Consider the following 23,932-nt stretch of genomic DNA (forward strand, 5'->3'; position numbering starts at 1 on the left):
GTGAGACAGTGTTCAAAACCTCACAAAAGAACAGAAGCAGAAAAATGTCTTTGAGACAAAGAAAACAGTTAAGGCCTTGCATATTTAATGTTATTTGTGATTTGCCCACTGACATAATTATTGACCATTTAGACAACACTCCTGGAAACATATCTCCTGTAATCCCTGCTAGGCTTTGTTTAATGGATTTTGCTCTGATTATTGATTTAGAGGTTTTTGCTCCTCCATTCAAGTAATATTTGTGATTACTGTATACATGCACCAGCGAGCTTTGACAATGCAGTCACTGTTAGCATGACCGTTGTAGTGGCAGACAGAAAAGATAGATGGGGCTTGATGGACGAGGGTGGTGGTGAGGCTGGGATGTTTTGAGGAGACAGATGGCTGACCTCAGAGGTCAAACCGAGGTCAAGTCGAAAAACAAGCGACAATCAATGACTGAGGGAAGTGTGGCCCCTCCTAACTTCCTTCCCTTACTCATACTCAACTTCATACCTTTGTTACATAGACATTGAAATAGACATCCCAAAACCACGTTACTGTTCCAATGATCCAAAACTCATGAGAACACATTATAAAGTAAATAAGACCTAAGCTAAAATGGTTCAGCCAAAGACAAGAAGCAGCAGCTCTTCTGTTATTTTGTGTTTTCTGTTGGTTCCACTGGTGTTTATAGTGTTCATCTGAAATCATAAAAGGACTACTGAGCCCCCTCTGACATCTGAGCTTTCTCTTTCTTCTTATTTTTCAGTGGAGGTATGCTAGCATGGAGTGGCTGCATCTCATTGAATGCTTTCTTTACAGCAGAAGAAGCAGGTATTACAGTGTTATTGTGCGTAAATATACATGTGTGTAAACTAGCAGTCCATCCATCCATCCATATTCTGAACCTGCTTTTGTCCTGTGCAGTCAGTCCAGTGAATTCATTATTACATTATTATTCTGCTTCAAATGTGTTTTAGCTGATGAGAAAGTCACCAGCCAGGAACACTGCTGCTGTGGGAGTCTCACTAATTTACACCCATGTCACCATCACTCCTCCTCCTCCCCCCCCCCACACACACACACACACTCCCTCACCTCCAAATCATTATGTCGTGTTTCTTTCATAAGCTAAATTGGGGTCAAGACCATGATGACTGAACAACACAAATAACAAGTTGTGCAGCAGAAGGAGGAGAGACAAAGACATGAGTCTTCCAACAGAAGGCTCAAAAATTGGCTACAGACAAAAAACAAAGGACATATGGGTGAAGAAAAGGAGTATTCTTTTCTGTTTTCTACACTATGCAGTCATTGGGTGGGTAGATGTTTGAATGGAATCTTTTTTTGCAAGATGTTTGACATTTTCTACTACATTAGAGTGAAAACTTATAACTTAATACATATTTTAGGCTTTAAATTTTCCAAATGTGTTCTTGTTTAACAACTTTATTTTATAAGTTTTCCAAATGCATAGTTTCTATTCAAACCTCAATCCTGACTGAGTGTGGTGTTAAAGGAAAGTAGTGGTAACTTTTTGCAAAACTGGGGGTTTGTTAACTTTAAGCTCCCTCATGAGTCTAGCTCTTTACCAACATTTTTACAAAGATTAAACCAGAGAGCACAGGGCTAATTCTGTTATTATTACCAATATTATATCTTTTATTTTTTTTAGATACTTTAGTAATCCCAGAGGGTAATTGTTTAAGGCTGCTGCCAAGCAGTGTCATACAATGACCAGCAAGGTGCACCACACCAGTGAGTACACTGGAGGCAGTGCGGGTAAAGTGTCTTGCCCACAACACAACAATGACTTCCGGTTATTGGACAACCCTGCTGTACCACTGAGCCACTGCTGCCCTATCACCAGTTTTTGTATAATTTGTTTCCCTTGGAAAGCAAAAAACTGTAAGACCACATGATGATGTCTTTTTGAAATACTTCAGCTCTGAACAACAGATGTATGGACCAATCAACATGGCAACTTGGCGACAGCAAGGAGAGACCTGATTGGTTGAAGTTGGCGGGTGATTCACAACTGCTGAATGTTTTGAAATACTGAGAGGCTTTCTGCCTGATATGGAGACAAATTGTGGCAATCCCACCTACCTTGACTTTCTCACGTCTTAAGCAGCAGAAGAGACAGTTTTCATCAAAGGACCAGTCAGACACTTCCTCGGGCTCGCAGTCTGTTAGAGAGGGAGACAAAAAGCACCACGTTACCTTCCAGATATCTTCCAATTTCATGTATATTCTAGGAATAATTGGTCACTGAGGAATACAAAGAACCAAACAAAAACAAAGGGAAGCTTTCTATCTCACTTTGGTTAACATCTTGCATTCTGATGCAGTTGCAATGTTTTACTATTACACTAATTTAGTTTGATTATCAAATTCAAAGCCAGCTGTGACTAAGTTGCATGAATCCTGAGAAATCCCATCACAGTGTCTGTTTTTATTCAACATCCAGTCAGGTCTGCAGAGACTGGCAGCTGAGAGACCAAAGCCCACAAGGACAGCATTAAGATGATTTACTTTTAATTACAGCCAATGATTACTTTCCACTGATGACTAATTTTATGTATGTCAAGTATACAGTGTGAAAACAAACCACACCTGTGATTGGCAGAAAAACCCAATCTGCTATTGAGTACAGTGCTGCCTAAAGACCTGCATGAACACCTCTGTAGTGTTTGAGAGTGCATGTGAATATGTCTGTATCTGTTTGTGGAGTATACACATCAAAAAATCCTATTTATGAAGAACTCATTTTTCCAAAGCTGCATTCTCTTAAATCTCAGTTGAAAGAAGAAACTCACTGATGCATCGTCAGTTCAGCTTTTTAACTCCAATGTGTCCTCTGGATGATTAATCAATAATATCCCTCTGCTAAATCCCAATTTGAATGCACAGAAATATATTATGACTACTTATATTAATTATTCTCTAGTAACAGTTTCCAAAGAATTTGAAAATCCAGGCGAAATTGAAGGGGGTGTATGATGCACATTCACAGGCCTAATCAAAGAGTAAGATGCAAAAAAGCCACCATAAACAATCAATGGGACTTTCTGCTGTTTACTAACCCAGTATAACTGTTCAGATACACACAGTTTTGGTGAAGAAACCTTAAACCCCCCCTCTCTTTTACATTCCCCTGCTAATGAACCCACTCTGTTGCATTCGACCAGCATTTGTATAGTGGCCCCACTATGTCCCCACTGTCGGCTTTGGGGGATGTCAATAAACAACAGTAGAAAAAATGCCCCCCTATAGAACAACAAATAGCAATTGTTACTGATCATTTTTTTCACATCAATATTAATCATAAGTTTGTGGCCTCATCATTGATTAAGCCAATGTCATTTCGTGTTCACTGAAAAGCATTTCAGTGGCTGCACAGTGGCTACATATGTATGTGTGAGTCTTTATCCTTCAAAATATGAATGCATTTTACCTGTATAACACCTTCTAGTTTGAAATAAATACAGTGAGGAGACTGGTTACAGCTGAGCTGTTGCCATGGCGCTACACTTCTGTTTAACAACCTTCAGCTCTGTCTGTGTCTGAAACCACATCACCAGGAAGTGACATAGACAGAGGGAGAGAGACAGAGTGCTGCAGTGACAGAGAGGAAGGACTGAGGAGTCCTTACAGATAGAAGGAAAAAGGAGGTCAAGTCAACTTCACAGTGAAACACTGACACGCACCAAAGAAAGAACACACACAAAAATCAATACAGCCATAATATATACAGTATATGTCAAATCAAAACCCAATTTCTCTAAAATGTCACCTTTTTAGCAGCAAGGGAAAAAGTTGATCCTGAGGTGAAAGTGTTTCATCAGCTGAGAGGATGCTGGAGTATAATTAGGATTCATCGCTTCACATTAAACTGTGAAAATCTGCAAGTCTCAAGGTGTTTATTTTAACAGACTTGTTCACACTGGATCAGTATGACATGGATTCCCTGTCTGATTTAAACTAAAGCTTAATAAAGTGTTTGTGACAGAATGTCCTTCAGTTTAACAACAAAGTTCAGAAACAAACTTTGCAGTCTAACATGATTGAACTGGTAGTTGAAGCCTGATAAGAAGCTGCCATCGTGTTCCCAACAGAACCATTGTACTGTATGTGCCATTTGTTACTCTAACCCATGTTAAAAGTGCCATCAAGTTTTGTGTGTGTGTAATCCTTCACAGCTAACATCCAGTCTGAATTCACTTTTGGAAAAGTTACATCGTTGTTTTGAAGTGAGGCAGTGTATTCTCTTCACACTTGCTGACAGTGTAATCCATCACATGACTGTAACTCTGACAATCACATGATTGTGATGGATTACACAGCCTAAGGAAGTTTAAACATTCTGCTAATTGATTTCCCTACTGCACAGCAGTGAAGGAAACAATGGCTGTCTGCAGTTTTGAAAGAAATCTTTGAAGCATGATCAGTGAAAACCAGATCTGAGGTTTAAGAAAACAAAATACCGTGAAGCAGCTGCACACTGTCCTGTTTAATTGGCTTATCTGACTAAACATTTTGTGTGTTTCTTTTCAGACCACAGCCAGCAGTGATGCTGCGATGCACTGAACACACAGGACATGTCTACATCACATACATCACATGCTGCAAGGTAAGAGATGAAACCAAAAATAAAATGATTACATTCTAAGGATGGAAACAGATCCATCAACAGTGGTGCTTTTACACCCTACATATGAAACATATGAAGCTCAAATTGAATTGAACTCCTACTACCTCTTCTAAAATATGACTCGCTGCCTGAAAAGGCTATTCAAAGTGTTCAGCTCCTTATGTATGATGCTAGCAGACTCTGACCATGTGTTCAAGTCTGACATAGTTGGACTGAGGCCACCCTAAAATACACTAGGGACCTTTCAGTTTTCACACTCAGCACTGAGTGATGTTGACACATCTTCTTTACAGGCTGACATATAAACACTTGGTATAGTCCTGCTCAAAAAATGAAAACAACAGGAGCCATACTGCAATGGCTGCATGCTCTTACATATTCTGCAATTATAGATAGCAAAGAAAACAATACCGGATCTGTTTTCTACCCGGATCCCTCTGCACATGCGTGTGGATGTTAAAGTGCAGCAGGTCACATGCCTGGCTTTCACAGTTTCTCTTTCCTTGTGATGTATGCAGCAGATTCAGTCACCGCTCTCTCCCTTGTTCCATCTCCTTCTCTTGCAGTAATGACAAGGCCGAAGGTGAGCTGTGCTCGAACCCCGTGGTTGTGCCACTTACAATATCCCTGGGAAGGCGCCAATTAGCTTCAGTCCTACTGCTAGCTTGACCTCTCCCCACCGCCTTCTCCTCCTCACAGTTGTCAAGGTATGTGTGTGAACATGAAGACGATACTGTAACTGTTTACATGAAGGTTTGTTTACATGCACCTAATTAATCAGCTGACTGTTCTGTTTCTGCATCTCAACGATCACATAAAAGAAGAAAACCTTTCATTGCTTGATATTAAAAGAAATGCTGCAGAAACCTGAGTGACCTGCAGTGTAAATCTAGACAGCATGAGAACATTTGTCTGTAAAGTCTGCATGTGCCGTAAGTGGAAAGCATCTTCACTGTTGTTGCCTGTTAACGACAACGGGGGACGTCAGCGTGTGTTTGTGTGAGTGAGGGTTCACTGAATGAAAGAACAAGTGGAGAGAGAGAGAGAGTATGTGTGTGTGCTGTAATGCATGAGTAAAAATGAAGTAGACATGCCAGAAATATTCTAAAAATGCCTTAAGTTGGTGGGGGATGGGTCACATGACTCCACGACGCCATGTTGACCTTGTTTCTCAGAGGGACAGAGAAAGAGAGAGAGCGAGCGAGATGGAGCTGGGAGTTTAGATGGTCTTCATTTGATGTATTCCCATGACATCCATATTTGTTCTGTGTTACCCAGTGCAGGAAGCCTTTGGGTTTGGAGGCTTTGGTGGCTCCCTCTACACAGGGATCAGGGGTTGCATGCTGCCTAAATAACACTGCAGAGAAGTGTACTTTAAGTACAGTACTCTGGCGGCAGCAGCTCCCAGAAGCACTGCGCACTGCACAAATGATGTGCACATAAATAAATTACAGAATACATGAATGCAAATACAGGACAACTCATTTAACAGAGATCCAGAATTTGTGTGTTCAGAGTTTATCTCAAATCGTGCTAGTATGACAGCTCCGTCCTCTGATCAAGAGTTGCAGATTTAAGTGAGAAGTCAAGAATGATAAACATTAGGCTGTAACAATAGCTTATGTTGTAAAAGACTAAGCTACAATGCTGGACAGACTGGTTTATGCAGGTAGCCGGATTCTGTTGGTCATGCTCTGACCATGAATGCTGTCTTAGAAGGTGCTTTTTTGACACGGTGTTCAGCCTTTTACCAGCTTATCTAGGATCAGGCTGTCTCAGTTGAGTAGAGATCTGTTTGAGAAACTTCAAGCTCAGCTGGTCCAGGCTGAGAGTTTTTGCCCTGCTCTAACTCTGTTTGGTGACGTCTGTCAGCTTTGAGATAAATTAAAGATGGCTGCCGTATGAATAAATCATACTATTTTGTATAAGTGGCTTTTAACAGCATATAGTATAACTGTAAATTACTTCAACCATCAAAAAAAAGGAAAAAAATGACATTTGTATTTAGACCGTTCTGTTTGTGTTTGTTATTGCATATGTGCATGTTTACCTTGGAAAAGGGTGATATCTTTGACTAGTCCCGGCCCGAACAAGCCTTCCAAGATGCTTTCAAAGCCTGTGAAAAAGAGAGGAGATGTGATGTCAATGTCGGCTCACAGGTTTACCATCTAAACAAATGGCAGTGACTAGAGTTCTGTCTCACAGGACAGAATAACTACAGAATTGTTTGTCAAAATGCAAGATTTACACACAGAAACCAGGGGGCACATGGTCACAAAGAGCTTTTTTCCATAGGGCATATTTTTGCTGATGCACAGCCTCCACTGCTCTCATCCAGAACAGCACACACACACACACACACATAAACACAAATAGCTTCACAAAGCTGTTTGTAATCTTATATCATGTAGATTAATGAACGTGAACAAACATGGTTTTGTATTTTATGCAAACAAACAAAAAATAAATAAAATGCTTGTTTGTGTTATTTTGTGCATACATACACGCAAATGTGCGATACTCAGACAATAGCACAGAGGCTCTTTTCAGACACACACAGGGATCTGTGAGTACAAAAAACAAAGGCTTTTTGGATGCACACAAACAGAAACAGACCGAAAAATCTACAAAAGATAAGGCTCAGTCAACGCTTATTATGTATACACACACAATTATCCACAAAAGACCTGCACACACACAACACACACACACATACCCACACATATACTTGTCTTTCTTCACAGCTAATGTCACTCACTTTTTATTAACTGTAAATACCCACAATCTGCTGTTGCCAAGCAACAGCATACAGAGAAACATAAATACATATTGTAATTTTCAACCTGACCACCCCCCCCCCCTATTTTTCTCCACCCCCACCTCATTCTCCATTAAATGGAAATGGAGGCAGACAGAGAAACAGAGACAAAGACTTGTGTGTGTGTGTGTGTGTGTGTGTGTGCATTCTTAGCAGGGAACAGAGAGGTTAGAGGAGCACATATATATACACTCTCCCAGTGTATGTGCACACAGTTCAAGTGTAGCCACTTCTCTCAGTGCTGAAGGTGAATGTCTGAGGCCACATACTTTACATTGCAGGAATAAATGAGACAGACAAACCACAGCTTGCATAAAATATTTCTCTGTTAAAAAAATCATTACAGATGGTCTAGTGGCAGCAGCAGCGACACTTCAGCTCCAGCGTTACAAGCAACCTGCTGGAAGGTCAACAATTCAAGGACTGGAGCGACTTTCAGTCCAAAACTAGTCAGGGAAGAAAAGTGGCTTATATGAATCTATTTGGCTTTGTTGTATTTTACTGTGAATTATACACATGGGGCAATTGTGGTCCATTAGTGGAATTACGACACATGTTTTGTTGTTTTGACTTAGACAAATTGCCTGACCATTGGATCATGGTATACCTGCATTGTTTCCTAATGGAAAGTGGGCTTTAGGCTCAGGTGCATTTCATTACTTTAGGTGTTTATTGGACTGCTGCTATTTGTCTAAAGCAACTTATTTGAGTTTAGTATGAAAATCTGCTTCCATGTGCTCATTTCAAATCACATTCCTGATTAGAGGCTTAGATGTGCAGAAATGTCATTATGGTGCATTTAAATCACATTGCCTCAACAAAAAGCGTGTAACGTGGTGTGTGTGTGTGTGAAAGACAAACAGATGCAGAGGGAGACGGAGAGATAGAAATCCCTCGTTAACAATTCTTTAGTCCTTCATATTGTGCTGGACCAGTGCCAGAAAGAAATTATATCATGGTGTTATGTTATCCTTTATGTTGCAGTGAGATTCGTCATGCGCAAACACACACACACACACATTCAGGAGCATGTGTAGAATGCTTCTTAAATTAGTGGAAAACAATTAAAAACAATGACGCCTTTTCTACATAACAGATTACTGAACACAGAAAATGGATAACCACTGTACATGTAAATAAGGTACTTAATCCTATTTCCTAACTTAAAATATTCAGTCAATTATTTTAGCAGTCTTCTTGTGACTCTTTTCTCACATTCTTAAATTTCCACAGTAGTGTACATGGTGGAAACACACACACACACACACACACAGAGAGAGAGTTCCCTTAAACCTGCACATGCAAAATTCATGTGGCCTACAAAGGCAGCTTTGATAACAAAAAAATGGGAGCTTCAAAGAATTTTCAAAAGCTTCAGTTTTTTCTTCCTCTCCAGCTGCCAGTATGCACAGAAATACAGCTCACCTTTCAAGTCGGGGGGGATGTAATTAGGACTGTAGCACAGCAGCGTGAGAAATTAGTACTGAAAGTCAAAGTTACACAGACCCCATGTGCTATGTGGGCCATGAGATGATGACTGTTCTCCCATTTAAAAAGGGACAGTCAGTCATAAAATGCCTCTCCAGCGACGGGCCAAGTAAAGTAGATGATGATTCCGCCACAAGGCTAAGGCTGTGATTGGACAGATGAGATCGAGGATGTGATTGGACAAATGAGATTAGGCGATGTGATTGGCTAGATGAGATAACAGCGACAGTCTCTCGGGCCACAGGCAAAAAAGCTTCAGAAATGTAGGTCAGTTAGTGAACGCACTCTGGGCCCAAAAGCATTCACACGACACAAAAAAAGGACATTCACACATAGAAAAAAAGGACAGACCACACACACACACACACACTATGGCTTCCGGGGTCCTGTCAGCGTGTTATGCAAAAATGGATGTGAATATAGACTCTCTCTCCCTCTCAAACACATGCTCACACACACACAGAGCTGTCCCCAATCTCTGAAACTTCCATTGTGTCATTTGATTTCATTTCACAGAGTCCAGTAGCGCAGCCGAGAGCACCATGACACAAACTTAAGAGACTCACACAAAAACACACAAATGCATGCATGGGGAGAATCACGAGACATCGAGCTAATCCATGTGCACTACAAAGAACAAACAACAACCACTCGCTTGGCTCTTAAATATCTCTAAATGTATAACTATGACTATAATTCCATTCAGATCTTAAGAGCATTCTTCAGTTGTAATTGTAACAGTCATCTACACTGCAGGTATAATTACACGGGTAATCTGGATAAACTGACCTCTAAAAACACAGCAGGCAAGGACTACAAAATGATTTTCATTGAATTGTCAATGCAGCCTTTGGAGACAAATCAGAAAAGTATTTCCCCAACATCATCCCAGTCGCACAGAAAAAGAGTGTAACGAGTACCACAAGTCAAAAGGAATCAGCTTGATTCATAAATTTTAGTTCAAATCTTAACTAAAAATTAGTTATATATACGCAACTAAAACAAAATGTAAACCTCAAACTAAAATGACAATATAACAGTCAGTGAATCAATCCAGTGAGCAAATTACTGACTGCTCCACCATTACCTCCATCTTCTTATTGTTACTATCGTGGTGATTTATTGACATTTGAAACTGCTTGTACAAAGGTTAACACAAACACAAGAGCAGGCCATAGGCACCAACATACACATAAACACCAATACTACCACTTTTATTCTGTAGGAGGCATTTATGTGTTCAAATCTTTACTCATTTGTTTATTACATATGTTGTCTACAGACTCCCAAAAGGAGGACTGTATGTTGAGAGCTGCTCAGACATGACTGTCCAGTTTATCTGTCTTGTTGTGAACATGGCGTCAAGTGTTCAGCAATCACTGCTTTAAAACATTAAAGAGGAAAGAAACTCTTCCTGAGCAGCTTCGGTGTCTGTTAAGAGCAACACAGCTGGTCAAAAATTCATTAAAGGTGTGCTTGTCAAATCAAAGCACACACATACATGCATGTGAATAAACAGCATCTCTCCCATTTCCAGCAGCCATGGAAAGGAACTCGACACTGAGGGAGGCAGAGCAATCAATCTGAGACTGAGCAGGGAGGGGAGAGGAAAACAGGGACCCAGACAAGCAGCAAAGAGGCACATGCGTTTGGCTTTCTTGTGACCATTGGACGGAAGCTATTTATAGTGCTGCATGAGCATTAATAATTTAGTATGACCAAAGCCTTTAGATCAGGGCCCCTTGCTTGGCCCTGATCAAATCAATACCTAATTAACCCTAACAGGGGTATGGGGTTAGGGAAGAGCAGGCTTATGCTCATCCAGATCTAATTCTTAAGGCATGCTGTCCGACCATGTTGGGAATCAAATGTGTTTATCGTTGATCCAAAAGGCCACACTGGTGTTGGTACAGTTTCAAACATTTTTCACATAAAAGGGGGCTGTGAGAGTCAGGTTTAGATCCAGGTCTCGGAGTCACAGGAAGTGAGGCAACTTGCAAGAGGGAAATCAATGTGCTGTGTAAACTTAACACCTCAACCCTCACACTGTTTGTGGTCAGAGCATTAATGGTCAGGATGGGGTGTACATTGCTTTAGGGTTGAATGTGATTCGGGATTAGAGGAAAAGCACTGAAAGTCTAGGAAATGTAGATGTAAGAAAACAATGGGGAGGACAGTAGATAATCTGGGCATGTGGGTGCCATTAGATTAATGTAACTGGCGAGGTATAAACACAGCCTTGCACAGCTGGACTAATATGATTGAATGTGACCGGTCAGTTGGACCAATCAGTAAACATATGAGCCATTAGGGTGCATACTATGTAAGCACAAGCTCTTCCTGCAGTAAGGCCTGCTCATCTGATCATGTGCTGTAGGACGACTGCTTTGGATATTTAAGTTTAAGAGGATAAATAAATGCACACAGAATGAAGTTAAGCTTGCTGAAATACTAACTGTAAGAGCTTCTGAAGAACCTCTAACTCCATAGAATAGAATAGTTGATGAGTTGTGTGTGTAACATACAGAAGTCCAAACAAAGATGATAATTGATCAGAGTGTAATGTGGAAAACAAAGTTGCAGCAGCAGCTTCTGAGATGGACGAAACCCTGAGGGAAAATAACCTGAACTTTATTTGATCAATGTTGCAGACCTCTCTGATCTTTGCTCTCTGCACCATCGCTGCTCTAATTAGCTGCAGCAGTTTCCACAGAAGCTGTTTTTGAGGTAAAGATATCATCATTCTGTTTAATATTATTCTCTGTAATTCTCTGCTCTATGACCCTGATTATAACCTCCACACAGCAAAACATATAATCCCCTCTGGTGACAATGAAACTCACGCCAAGGGGACACGGAGGGTCACATGACGAGTCAACACCCAGAAAACATAAAGAGCGAAATTTACTTACAGTCTAATCCATTTTTTCCACACGTTCCATATTAACTGTGGATTTAGAGGGGCTATACAGTAGCCTAATGTGGTGATATGTAGAGAATGATATATCTTTTTCATGTCTGAGAATGTTCCTCTCCATGGCAATCATTATCAGTGTGGCCATTGGGATGCACCACCCATAGAAGCAAGGGTGCTGTGTCATCATTGCTCTGGCTGTAGTTTCTTAAAGTTTAGTTTTATATTTGGCTAACAAACAACGTGTATAGACAGAATATTTACAGAACATTTTTCCGGCCAGCCAGCTGAAGTGAAAGCTTCTCCCTGTTCTTTGAGTGACTCTTTTTTGTGCAAGGTTCATGGCAATGTAGTCATGTCGCCCCAAGGACCGGCTGTCTGGATTGACTGGATGATGCCTGACTGACTGCTGCAAATAAATAAAATTCAGTTCGACCTTGCCTCAGTGCCTCACTGGAGATAGAGTCTGATATCAAGGCTGCAGAGGGCACACATGGAAGAAAGGAGGCTTTAATGAGCCTCTATGGAGAGGGAGAATTATAATTTACCTTTAAAATATGTAACTGTGGCTGATTTTAGTTTAGTTCAGAATGTTTACAAAGTTTTGTTTAAAGTGAAAGATGATGTGAAAACGTTTTTATGTGCAATTAGTGGTACTTAAAATAATCATCAGCTGACTTTCAGCTGGTGAGGAGTCTAATCCCCACGCACTTCCTGTCTGTATGCATGTGTCATTACTCATGCTGTCTGTTTTGAATTACACACACACACATATATATATTATTATAACTTCAACTTTAACATCGACATTAACAACAACAAGCACATGCTTAATCTTTGATAGGGATTGCTTATTTGAATGTTTCTCTCTTAATTTATAATTAGTTCATTTAAATACGGTCAGTGCTCCATTGTTGTAAACACATTTAAGATACTGAGAAATCATTTAAAGACTGAAAATAAAAAAGACACGGAGAACCAGGAGAGAGCAGTGATTCACAAACATCACAGCAGGAGAAAGATCAACCAAATGCTTTTCTTCTCTGCACGAAAACAAACTTCAGTGGAACCATTTTTGTGTGTCTGTGCGAGAACAAATACGAATATAAAAACCTTGTTTACTGAGAGTCACAATCACCTCTGGCATAGTTATGTGCACTGTGTGTGTGTGGTGTGTGCACATATGCATATACTGTATGCATGTTTGCTTGTGTGTGTGGGTGTGTGTCCTGGAGACTGAAGGGGAAAATGAATAAAGCAAATACGTGCATAATTGGCCAACGGCATAGTAAAACACAGAGAGTCGAACAAACTGCAGGAAAGCCACAAATAAAAAAACAAAACACACAACCTAAACATGGTGTGTCGATTCAATCTGACGGCTTCTCGGCAAACCAAATCCCTAATCTCATCTCATCTCAATTTCTCTGAAGTATCCGGTGATGAGCTCAAAGGAGGCTGATGCGCACTGGCAGCTATTTCTGTGACTAACACACCATCGGCACACACACACACGTGCTTGTCAATTGAAAAGAAACACTATAAAGGCAGTCAAAATTGGGCGGTGTCTGATAGCAGGTGAATTAACACAAGAGTGTATACCATCACAATACATAGTAAGCTGTAGCTTTTTATTTTATCTTCTCTTAATTGCAACATCTGAACATTTTCATGGCTTATGGAAGGGAAGGAGAAAAAAACTAGGTCGAGCTCTCTGATTGGCCAACAAATCATCCCCTAACATCAAACGAGGAGTGACTGAATGTGTGCAGCGAGTCTTACCACAGACATATACACACAGAGTGTACATCCATGGCGGCTGAAAATGCAAACAATTGGTCAAGGCAAATTTGGGTTCCTCTTCCCCCATAATGCACCGGGGTTGGCTCAGATGGGTGTGGTGAGGCTGCTCTAAATCTCCTTTCCCTTTTCTGTTCTCTTTGCTCATTTCTGAAGCCAGCAAACGTCTCAGTGGGAGGAAAGAAAGGGAGAATCATTCCAATTACTCCTCTAACTATCTAATTATTTCATTATGTGGTGGAGAGCAGGAAGGAGGATGAAGATGCGTCTCTGTGTTTCCTTTCACCCTCTGTGCTCCATTCCTGGTGATGACACCTGGAAATATTTAGTCCTTCTGCTACATACTGTACTGCACAGCAGGACTCAAGTCTCTTTCTTCTTATTGTGTGCCTTCCAATACATAACACCCCCCCTTTTTTTTTGGTCTTCTGTTTTCTCTCTCTCTCTCTCTCAGCACCCTGCTAAATCGAGAAGAAAGCGAGAGAAGAAGGAGGTGCAGAGTACTAACAAGAGGCTAATTGAAAACAATTAAATGAGAGATGGGGGAGTTTGCGCAAATGATTGTGTATAAAAGGTGGGGGTGGTTTAGGGCCGGCAGAGGGTGGTGATTAGCAAAGTATTATAAAATGGGAGTGGTGCTTTGTGTGTATTCTTCTATGTTCCTCAGCTACCTTGCGTTCATAAGTGGTAAACAGTAGGGGGGTGTGATAATGCAAAAGACATGTGAACAGAGAGGGGAATACACACCGCCCTCCTTTCTGAGAACCTGCTTTAGCCTATACAAAACGAGAAAAAAAAACAGACATTAACCTTTGGTTTATAAACCTTTGGTTTATGAAATTTCTTTAAATTTCGCAGAATTCCATAAACCTTTGGGCAAAGCCAACATGGTCATGGGGGTTTTCTTCAGTTAACTCATTCATCAGAAATCAAATTATCCCATAATTCAAATTTACATGACAATACATACAATGCAGCTGCGAACTACTGCCACAAGGATTTCATTGTTTTTGAAATGACTGGTGTTTACATGAGCCCTCCGGCAGGGAGTGAGGTAAAGCCCTCTGCTCGTTTCCGTGGCAGCATAAAACCAAACCACAACCTAACAGTGACTGAAAGGGGAAAAAAGTCTCTGAATGAAGGCCTGAATTTTAAGTACTTGAAGACACTGTCTATCCCACCTTGTCCCTCGAAGGAACTTCAGCAGTCAGCTGGCTTTTGTTTACAATGTCTGATTCCCACATTTGCACATGTCCTGTCTGAGTAAAGACACCAAACTAAGTAGTGCTGTCACATTTTGATGAAAAGCAGTGGTGCACATGCTTTACAATATTTAGACTTACAGCTGGTCATCATATCATCCACTGTAACAGTTAGGGTCATATTTTTAAACCCCATACTTCTGAACAGCAACTTCAACAAGTTTTGTCAGTACTTCAACTTTTACTGAAGTATTTTAAACCCCTGTCTCTATACTTCCACTTGAGTAATAAATGTGTGGACTTTTGACACCACTGTTCAAAAGGAAAAAGATTTGTTAACTATTCTGTGTCAGATTTTGTCAGCGGGCTGTAGACCTTGTTCCTTTCAGCCAATGTGTTCCGTCTTAATAACACATCTTCATGTCCTCGCTGTGTGTGAAATTCAAAGCACTAAATAAAGAGACAGAATTGAGTAGATGGGGTGTAAAATAGGTCAAAGTGTCCATTGACCATGACCTCCACACTGACACATGAACTGTCAACACACAACCAAAAGATTAACAAAATCCTCCGCTCCATTCTCCTGGAGACTTCATTCTGCTTTTTAAAGAAAGAAATCAAAGTTGTATTCATATTTGAAGTACCTCCAGACCTTTGGTTGCACTCTGCTGACATTAAACATGTGCATCCTTCTCTACTTTCACATGAAAAGGACAGGAGTCCCTCATTTCTATGGCAAATACATGTTCCACTTTACATGACTGTGGAGTTATTTTATTATACTACAAGGTTGCAAAACTGAATGGGGGGAAAAAAGAAGTGAGGGCCCTAAACAAGCTCAGAAATCATTTCCTAAGGGAATCTATTTGCAATTCCCTGGAGACAGAAGCCTGTCAGAATGAAGAGGGTGACAATCAGCCATGCCTCTGGCCTTGAGTTTCTCTCTTTTTCTGTTTTTGGTTGACACTGTCAAACCATCTATGGACGCCACACAACCTCCAAATGACCACAAACACACCATCACTGGTGCACCTGCAGCTAGGATCCACATTATTCACTCACTGACTCTCCTCTGGATACAACAGAATCCCAAAGGGACTTTGTTTCCGGTTTAGGGAACCCAAAGCTAATGCATTCTCTTTTTGTTATAACATCAAAAGAAAGAAGAAACGCTGTGTGTTTTATTACAATTATCATCACTTGTACAGCAGAAAATAGAAAAAAACAAAACAAAAATCACTAAATGCCTCTCTATGAGTTGGCATAGCAACCAGTTAAGACCAGCCTCAATCGAGCCGAACAAGAGAAAATAATTGTGGCTTGTGTAATTTGCTGTGATTAATAATGATTAGCATTGATAATTGTTTACGTGGAGCAATGCAGCCCATTTAGCAGAGAGGGAAATATATGACCCTTAAGTGAGACACAGGAGGGTCCTTGGGTTTTAAAGGAGTGGTCCACCCAAAATAAAACCACCAACACATCTCACATAAGGCGCTGTGGTTTCAGATTTTGTTGTAAGATATTACTGCCTCTAACCAAATACACACAGAATTGTCATGGAAAGCTGTTCTTCTTGATATTTAAACAAGAAGACTTGTGCAGAACAGATACTTGTGTCAGTCCTAATCACTGTGAACTATGACTATATATGATATATATGATGATATATGAACTATATATAGAAAAATGAAGTGTTGCTGCTCTCTTTGTGACTGCAGCTGCCTGCTAATTGGTAGAGCCTCAGGTTGTTACACACTCTTTTTCTTGGGTTGACCCCAACATAGGTTAAATCTTCTGAAACTAGGACCAAAGTTGTTGGTATGTATAAATAGGAGAGGTAAAAGAGCAGCTACATTTCTTGTGGCTTTTCTTGTTTCAGCAGAACAGGCCATAGAATCAGGTAACTGTTGGCAGCTGAGAGTCTGACAGTGTTTTGCGACACTATAGGACCCTGTTCAGATTGGTGAAAGTCGGATACGTTCAGACCAATTTTCAAATCCAGCTATTGCTCACAAGTGTCCGCACTCAATGCGGCTTAATCCAGCCTCTTTGCTGTCCGTCAAACGGCTAGGTGTTGCATCGTTACATTCAGACCGGGTAGGACAGGGTGCATGCATGCGTCGTGCAGTTTCTTTTGTGTCGTTCATTTGTATTGTTTTTTGTCCAAAACACAGTCATGTCAGTCTATAGTCATGTCGAAAAATAAGAGCTTTCGTAGTTAGATGGATGTTTACATGCAGCTATTATACGCAACCTGGGACACTGTCTCTGTGAACCCGGAAGTATTACATTGCTAGCCGGATTCGCATTCAGATTTCAGCCAATCCAGCTCGATCCACACCTCGGAGGTGAAATCAATCCGGCTTTAACCAGACTTGCGCTGTTCAGATTGAGAGAAAAAAAATCACAAGTCTAAACGTGGTCTAGGAAAGTACTGTTGCAGTGGCACCCAAGTCAACAATCACTTGCTCAATATCCTCATTAGCATCAAACAGCTGTAAAACTCAAGCCTTTGTCTACTTCATTATCTCCTTAGAAGGAGCCTGTGAGCCCAATCTTCCACTGGTAATTACTATCAAGTTCTCTGCACAGGGAGGTGGGGATTTGATGCTCTGAATTACCATTTTTCAAGAGTAAAGCATAATGGCACTAAAGTGTAACAAAAAAAAAACATTGCACAAATGAGGCGTTCTACCAAATGAGAATCATCCGCACTTAAATGAAACGCACACAAGGGTGACATGTAATCCTGTTAGCTGAGCAGTGTGTGCTGCAGCATTTATAACTTCTGCATCATTATGTCGTCTATCAGCAGCTTGTACTCAAAGGTGATGAGGCATTTTTGAGCACTAAAGTGGGATTAGTCTGGGAGACCAGTTATTTATCAAATTCATGGCTTCTGATCTTGAACCATCACAGGCTACGATGTATGCTTGATATATGAGCATAATGTTAAAGTCGCCAGTTAGCAGATTCTTGTTCTCTAGAGGATTGAACCGTTCCTTTCTGAGTGCTTGAAATGTCAGGTTTGCACACAGGTGACGCTGTAATCTCAAAGTGAGATGAAAATTGAAAATGTAGAGCACATTCCACAACACTCACCTTTGCCCCACTCGCGCAGCCCATTCAAGGCAGTGCTTTAAACGCACACTGCCAGAACATGCTTAGAAAGTGCACACTGAGAAAGCACTATATGTGCAAGACAGCATATGAACACTGCAACAATACATAAAGGAAGTCCTCATCTGTTGACTTCCCCACTGTGCTTTTTCCCAGAGTTTCAAATCAGTAATGTTCTAGTCACAAGTGTTCTGCTCTAAGAAATGCCTGAAATCATAATTTGGCATGTGGGCATCATACCCCAACAACTATCCAAACATCTGGCACTGACACAAGGAAATTCATTTTCTCCACATTAAACCATCTTTTTTAAACACATTTTTTAGGTTACCAATGTGCCAAGTTGTTTCCTGCACTGTTTACACTACAGTGCTCCAAAGTGAGAGCAACATTTATCTGACAACACAACCAAACCATGGTTTGCAATAAAATACAAATTGCGCTGCTGACCTCATTGTTTTTTTTTTCATCTTTGCTAAATGATTAGATCTTGATAGGTTGAATCTAATTCAGTGGCCACTGTCACACACATAAACAAACCGCCTGTGAGAGATTCAGCGACTCGCTGTGCCATCACACACCGCTGAGTAGAGATGCAACGCTTCCACACAACAGCACACACACACACACACTAATGCGCACTGCATTTATCGGTGTTTGGAGCATCAGGCGACATTACTGTGTTAAACAGTCTCATCTGGTCCCCACTTGACCTAGATTTCACTTGAATTAAAACTCACTCCAACCAGGGAGAAAGAGAGAGAGACAGATTTGGAGTGACATCATTCTTAGTGAACAGCGAGCTACTGGAGAGCAGAAAATCCAATTTGTGCAGGCAGGACCTCGGCCACCTAACACACCGAGGGGGGCTTTTCAGCTCCAACACCCCCCGCCACGCCCTCCCCCTCCCCCCTCTCCACCTCCTCCCCTATCCAAACACAGCGAGCAGAGGGGCGGGGTGGATATTTTTAAAGCTTTTAATGCCAGTGATTAAAGCCAAAGGCAAGGTTCGAGGTTCTTCGCTAAGCACCAAATAAATGTGTTTGTGTGTGTGTTAAAGGCAAAGCAGAGCTGAGGGGACAGATGTGGGACATCTGCCATCCAGAGCAGCTCTGATCGTGCTTAATCTCTACTGGAAGTATCTTAATGTAGCTGTCCTAAAAATTTTTAAGAATTTCTATATGGCGCTCCAGCTGCTGTCGAGGATTTAACAAAGGCTCCAGGTAGAGCTACACTAAGGCGGTCCTGATACTGAATATATGAACTGATTTGAGGAAGCTCCAAAAAGTCTGCTAATATCTGCCACGACGCAGAAACTCACGCGGCAGCAATCATCTCACAATTTAGCATTTTTTATAGTGAAGAAGTGTTTGCCAAATTTAAGTAGTCAGCAATTACAGCAGTACTCCCTTCATAAATGGTTAACAGTCTAGAAACACTAATTTACTGGAAACATCAGTGATGGAGACAAAACGAACAAAACAAAACCAAACCAAATGCACTCTCCTTGTCAAATGGACTGATGATGCCTGTCCACCTGCCGGATGGTCCCTTGGTGAGCATGTTTCATTTCTCAACATGCAATAAATATCAGTGTCAATTAAATAGTGATTATCATGAGAAAAAAAGGGCGGGTACTCCACTACATGTATTTTATAAATGTAGTCATTGTGTTGCTAAACAAGAAAATGGCCATGGTGACAGTCACACTACTGAATGTTCTATAAAGACACTGCATTAATTTGCAATTCAATAACATTACAAACATTATTAGATTAGATTAGATTAGATTGAACTTTATTGTCATTGCACATGTACAAGTACATTGCAACAAAACACAGTTATTACTTTTAGTTAAGATGTTAGGTTTGAATTTTTACTTCATTTTTGCATTTGAAAATAATTGTTTTGTTTTGTTTTTTTTCAGCCCAGTGTTCACCCAGTTGTGGTGAACCAGCACCACATGAACCACCAAACTGAATGTTAATGTGTGAGCGCCTCTCTCTGTGTGTCCCATTGTTCAACACAAATACCACTACTTTTGTACTGTAGTATTGTGTGGCTGCCAGGGTGCCCTTGAGTTTCTGTCCTTTACTTTAATATATTATTTAATTATATAATTATATATATAAAAATTCTCCATCTCCACTCACTTTTAAACACATCTCAGTTGTTGTTGGGGTTTTTTTTTTTTGTTCTGCTTTCTGCTGCATTTAAGGCTCGATAGCGGACTAAACCTCTTTAACCGGCCCCCATCTCGCTGCTACTCTTGACCCACTGGGGCACGTGGGTAAATTCCTTATGAGATTTAAAGGTTGGATGAGACAAAGGAAATCAAGAGGGCTACACACACACACAGGCACACATGTACGCACAGAGGGCTTATGTGATCATTGTAGGGCTGTATTTACTGGTTATGTGTGAGGGTTAAAGAGACAATAACATACTGAGGGATGGACTGAATGCAACCTACAGCCCAAGATGGCGAAGGCTCCCTAAAACAGGACAATAAAATATCAATACAAAAAAATCTCATTTTGCTCTCTCTTTTGCTCCTCCCATTTTTATTATTTATTTGATCCCTTTTTCTTCCTAGTTTCACTTTTGTTTAAATCCCACTGTCTTGACATTTTTTCTATTCTCTGTATGATTTTTCTGCCTTTTATTATCTATGCCTAGTTGCATGAATAACCTTTTTCATTTTCATTTATTCATTTTTTTAATTACCATCCTCTCTCTCTCTCTGATTCACCTCGTCGTCACCCGTGTTCAGCTCTCTCTCCTCCTTAACATCCTTCCTCCTCTCTTTAATCTCAAGTTTGGTTCATTTATTTACATGTTCTGTAAATAGTCTTTTATTTATTCTTTCATTCATTAATGAAACAAAACAAACATAATTTTATTTCTTCTTTTTATGACATGTATCTGCACTCCTTCATTGTTCCCTCTCCTTCTTTCTGTCATGAGAGACGAGACACACTGCCTCCAACAATACCTGCTCAGCTCGCACACACACAGCTGTCACAGAGGAATAAAAGCTTTGTTATGCTGCAAGTTTTTACTGATCATCGGTTATTTTTGTCATTATTTATCACTGATAAAACGTTATTCTAATTCTGTTAATGGTTTGGTCAATAAAAATGCAAAGAACTGCTTGTTTTGTTAAAAAAAGTAGAAAGAATTTTCACTTTTTCCATTTCTCTTCTTCGTAACATTTTAAATAAATTCATCGATTCAGCACTTAATAAACATTATGCTGTGTTTTTCTTCTTTTAATTTACATTTGGCATTTATAGAGTAAAAATATCTCGTCAGTTTCTTTTTCAGTTTTGCTGTGATCTTTCTTTATACAACTTTATAAGATAAGGCAATCTTTATGCCGCAAAAACATCAAGCATATTTAGCTTGTTTAGCTGGAAGGCAAAAAGGTAAAACATAAGTCAGTACATTTGTTACTGCAGATAATACTGCAGTAACAAATTGTATTAAAATATATATGTACAAATTAAATCATCATTTTGTCTCCTCTGCCTATTTATGCTAAAGACAGATGCTATTGTTTTTAGGCTGCCAGGAGGTGAAACTTTCCCCTTATTATCCCCTTATTATCCCCCTATCCCCTTATATATATATATATATATATATATATATATATATATATATTTACAAATTTTGCAGCTTCACTTTCTCTAAAAAACCACATTTCACTCTAATATAACGACTAAATTAAAATACAGATTGAGCATAGTTTCATCACAACAAAGAACATGACAACTCTTCTGTGTTGGGAATCCAAGAATAGTGAATGCAGACTGTGAATGATGAAGCACACTTTATAACCCTTACAATGACTTCACATGAGTTTTCAGCATTAAAATGAGTCAAATCCTGTCGTTTCTCTATAGATATATATTGCGATATATATATATATATATATAGATGAATATATATCTATCTTTCCTAAATACAAAAGAGCTGATGGAGCAGCGATCCTTCACAAGCAGGGGAGAAACTGGCCCGCTGTGAAGGCTCCTCCCCTCTCGCCATAAACACACACTGTAGGCTTTTACTGGGGCCTCATGTTGACTGACTGATTGACTAACTCTGTATTTGTGTGTGTGTGTGTGCATGCACTAAAGGAGAACTAGTGTGCCACGTGCCTCAATTGACGAACAGGGATAAGAGCAAAACCCACAGAAGCCATTATGATGTTAAATCCAAAAAAAAAACCTGCCCAACATCCACAGAGGCAGATTAATGCACACAGTCTTTAACAGTTTGCTAAGCTGGGCCAATGTCATCTGAAAGACACATTTTTAAAGATATCTGAAATCATTTTCAGACATCATCAAACCAACAGGGCAGAACAACATTATTTTTCTGTTTACAACATAAACAGTCAAGGAAACCTGACACAAAGCACCATCAAGAGGTCATCTCTGTGTCTGTAAGTGCATGTAGCTGCAGAACAGATTGGTGTACTTTTTGTTTCTTTGTGCTGCAGCAACTACGCAATTGGAAAACGGATACAAAAACTGTGTATTGTTTATGGTTGTAATGGGAAAATAATCCAGGGTGAGTAAACAGGAGCAGCACATTTCACTCACAGATGTTTGCACCAGGAGCTTCCTGATGGAAAACTTTTTGTTTTACCATATTTCACACAAACATAACATACAAACCAATCTTTTCTCATTTTTCATCTTTTCATATTGTAAGTCATTAATCAAAATCTGTAATCAGAGTATTTAAAAAAGGCTGAATTTCTATTGTCTATTTCCAAAAAAAGAGTTATATATTTGCTGTTTTTTCTATTCTTTAAAAAATGTCAGCCCATTTTAGTTTACTGAATTTAGTCTCTGAACCCCTCACAGTTTCTGGTATTTGTCACAGTTTTAAAAAAGGTGTGGAATTTGTGATTTTGAAATGTACACAATAGCAAAACATGTATAATAATTGATTCAAAATACTAAAATAAAAACTAAAATAATTTTCCATGTGCCGCAGGTTTCATCAGGTTCACAGGCTACAGACGTTGAAGTATTCATACTTTACAACCTCTATAAACCTGTTTTTCACTCTACTCTGCATCAAAATGCTGCTCAAAGCTGAAAATTAGCTTAAATATTTGTCATATGACTGCTGGTCACAAGAGAACCCAACATGGCTTCCAAGGAGTGCAGATGATTTGTGTCTTATTTTGAATCTTGTTAGCAGAAATTGTTCTTTTTGGGTTGATTCTTACTTAAGATATGCAGAATAAAGATGTGGTCATATTTTTCAACATAATTATGCATAATTTCATGGATATACTTTTTGTAGCATGGTAAACAGATGTAAAAAGCCTGCATGTGTTTCAAAGCTGCTGTCCAATATTGGGGTTCAGAATGTTAAATATTTGAAAAAAGCTTTTCCCTTCTTACATGTATTACAGAACGTTTTGTATCTCAGGTGGTCTGCGAAAAACAAAACAAAACAAAAAAACATCTGTTTACATTTCTTAAAGATCTTTCTGACACCCACACGGCTTCACCCTGTATGTGAGGTGACTGTGCTTTGCAGTGCTCAGTTCTGTGTCTCTGAAAGACAAGAAGGTAGCACTGGACAGGCTCCAGTTTGCAGGGAGTGTTTGATTGAATGTTTATCTGCAGTAATGTTTTTTGGCACAAAAAGGTTTCATTGGATAATTTCATTTGAAATCATCTAAACAGATTAGACTCCCTGACTGCAGTTTGATATGATTACATGTGAAACAGCAGTTTGTTATTCAGAAATTACAGACCCCAGACTGCACTCATTCAACAAATACAATTACATCTCTTCTGAGAGTTTGTGTACATTCTTGGCACAACCTTAAATCTGATTGAATGCATTTACAGTATGTATTCAACATAGTTAGTTCATTTGGGACAATATTAGCTGCATTTATGGTCATGATGAACAAGAGCATT

At 39.8% G+C, this 23,932-nt stretch overlaps 1 protein-coding gene across 1 annotated transcript in view; it reads right to left on the reverse strand.

Annotated features, from left to right (window-relative positions):
- The window catches only part of lcor (ligand dependent nuclear receptor corepressor), a 59,601-nt gene that overhangs the window by 21,007 nt on the left and 14,662 nt on the right, over positions 1–23,932 (reverse strand). The window contains exons 2-3 of the mRNA XM_028410633.1: positions 6,687–6,752; positions 2,092–2,171 (exon numbers count right to left, since the gene is read on the reverse strand). Coding sequence (XP_028266434.1) covers positions 2,092–2,171; positions 6,687–6,752 — 146 coding nt within the window. The remainder of the gene's footprint in view (positions 1–2,091; positions 2,172–6,686; positions 6,753–23,932) is intronic.

The sequence above is a fragment of the Parambassis ranga genome, chromosome 1, assembly GCF_900634625.1.
Source record: "Parambassis ranga chromosome 1, fParRan2.1, whole genome shotgun sequence".
In the NCBI taxonomy this organism is placed as follows: domain Eukaryota; kingdom Metazoa; phylum Chordata; class Actinopteri; family Ambassidae; genus Parambassis; species Parambassis ranga.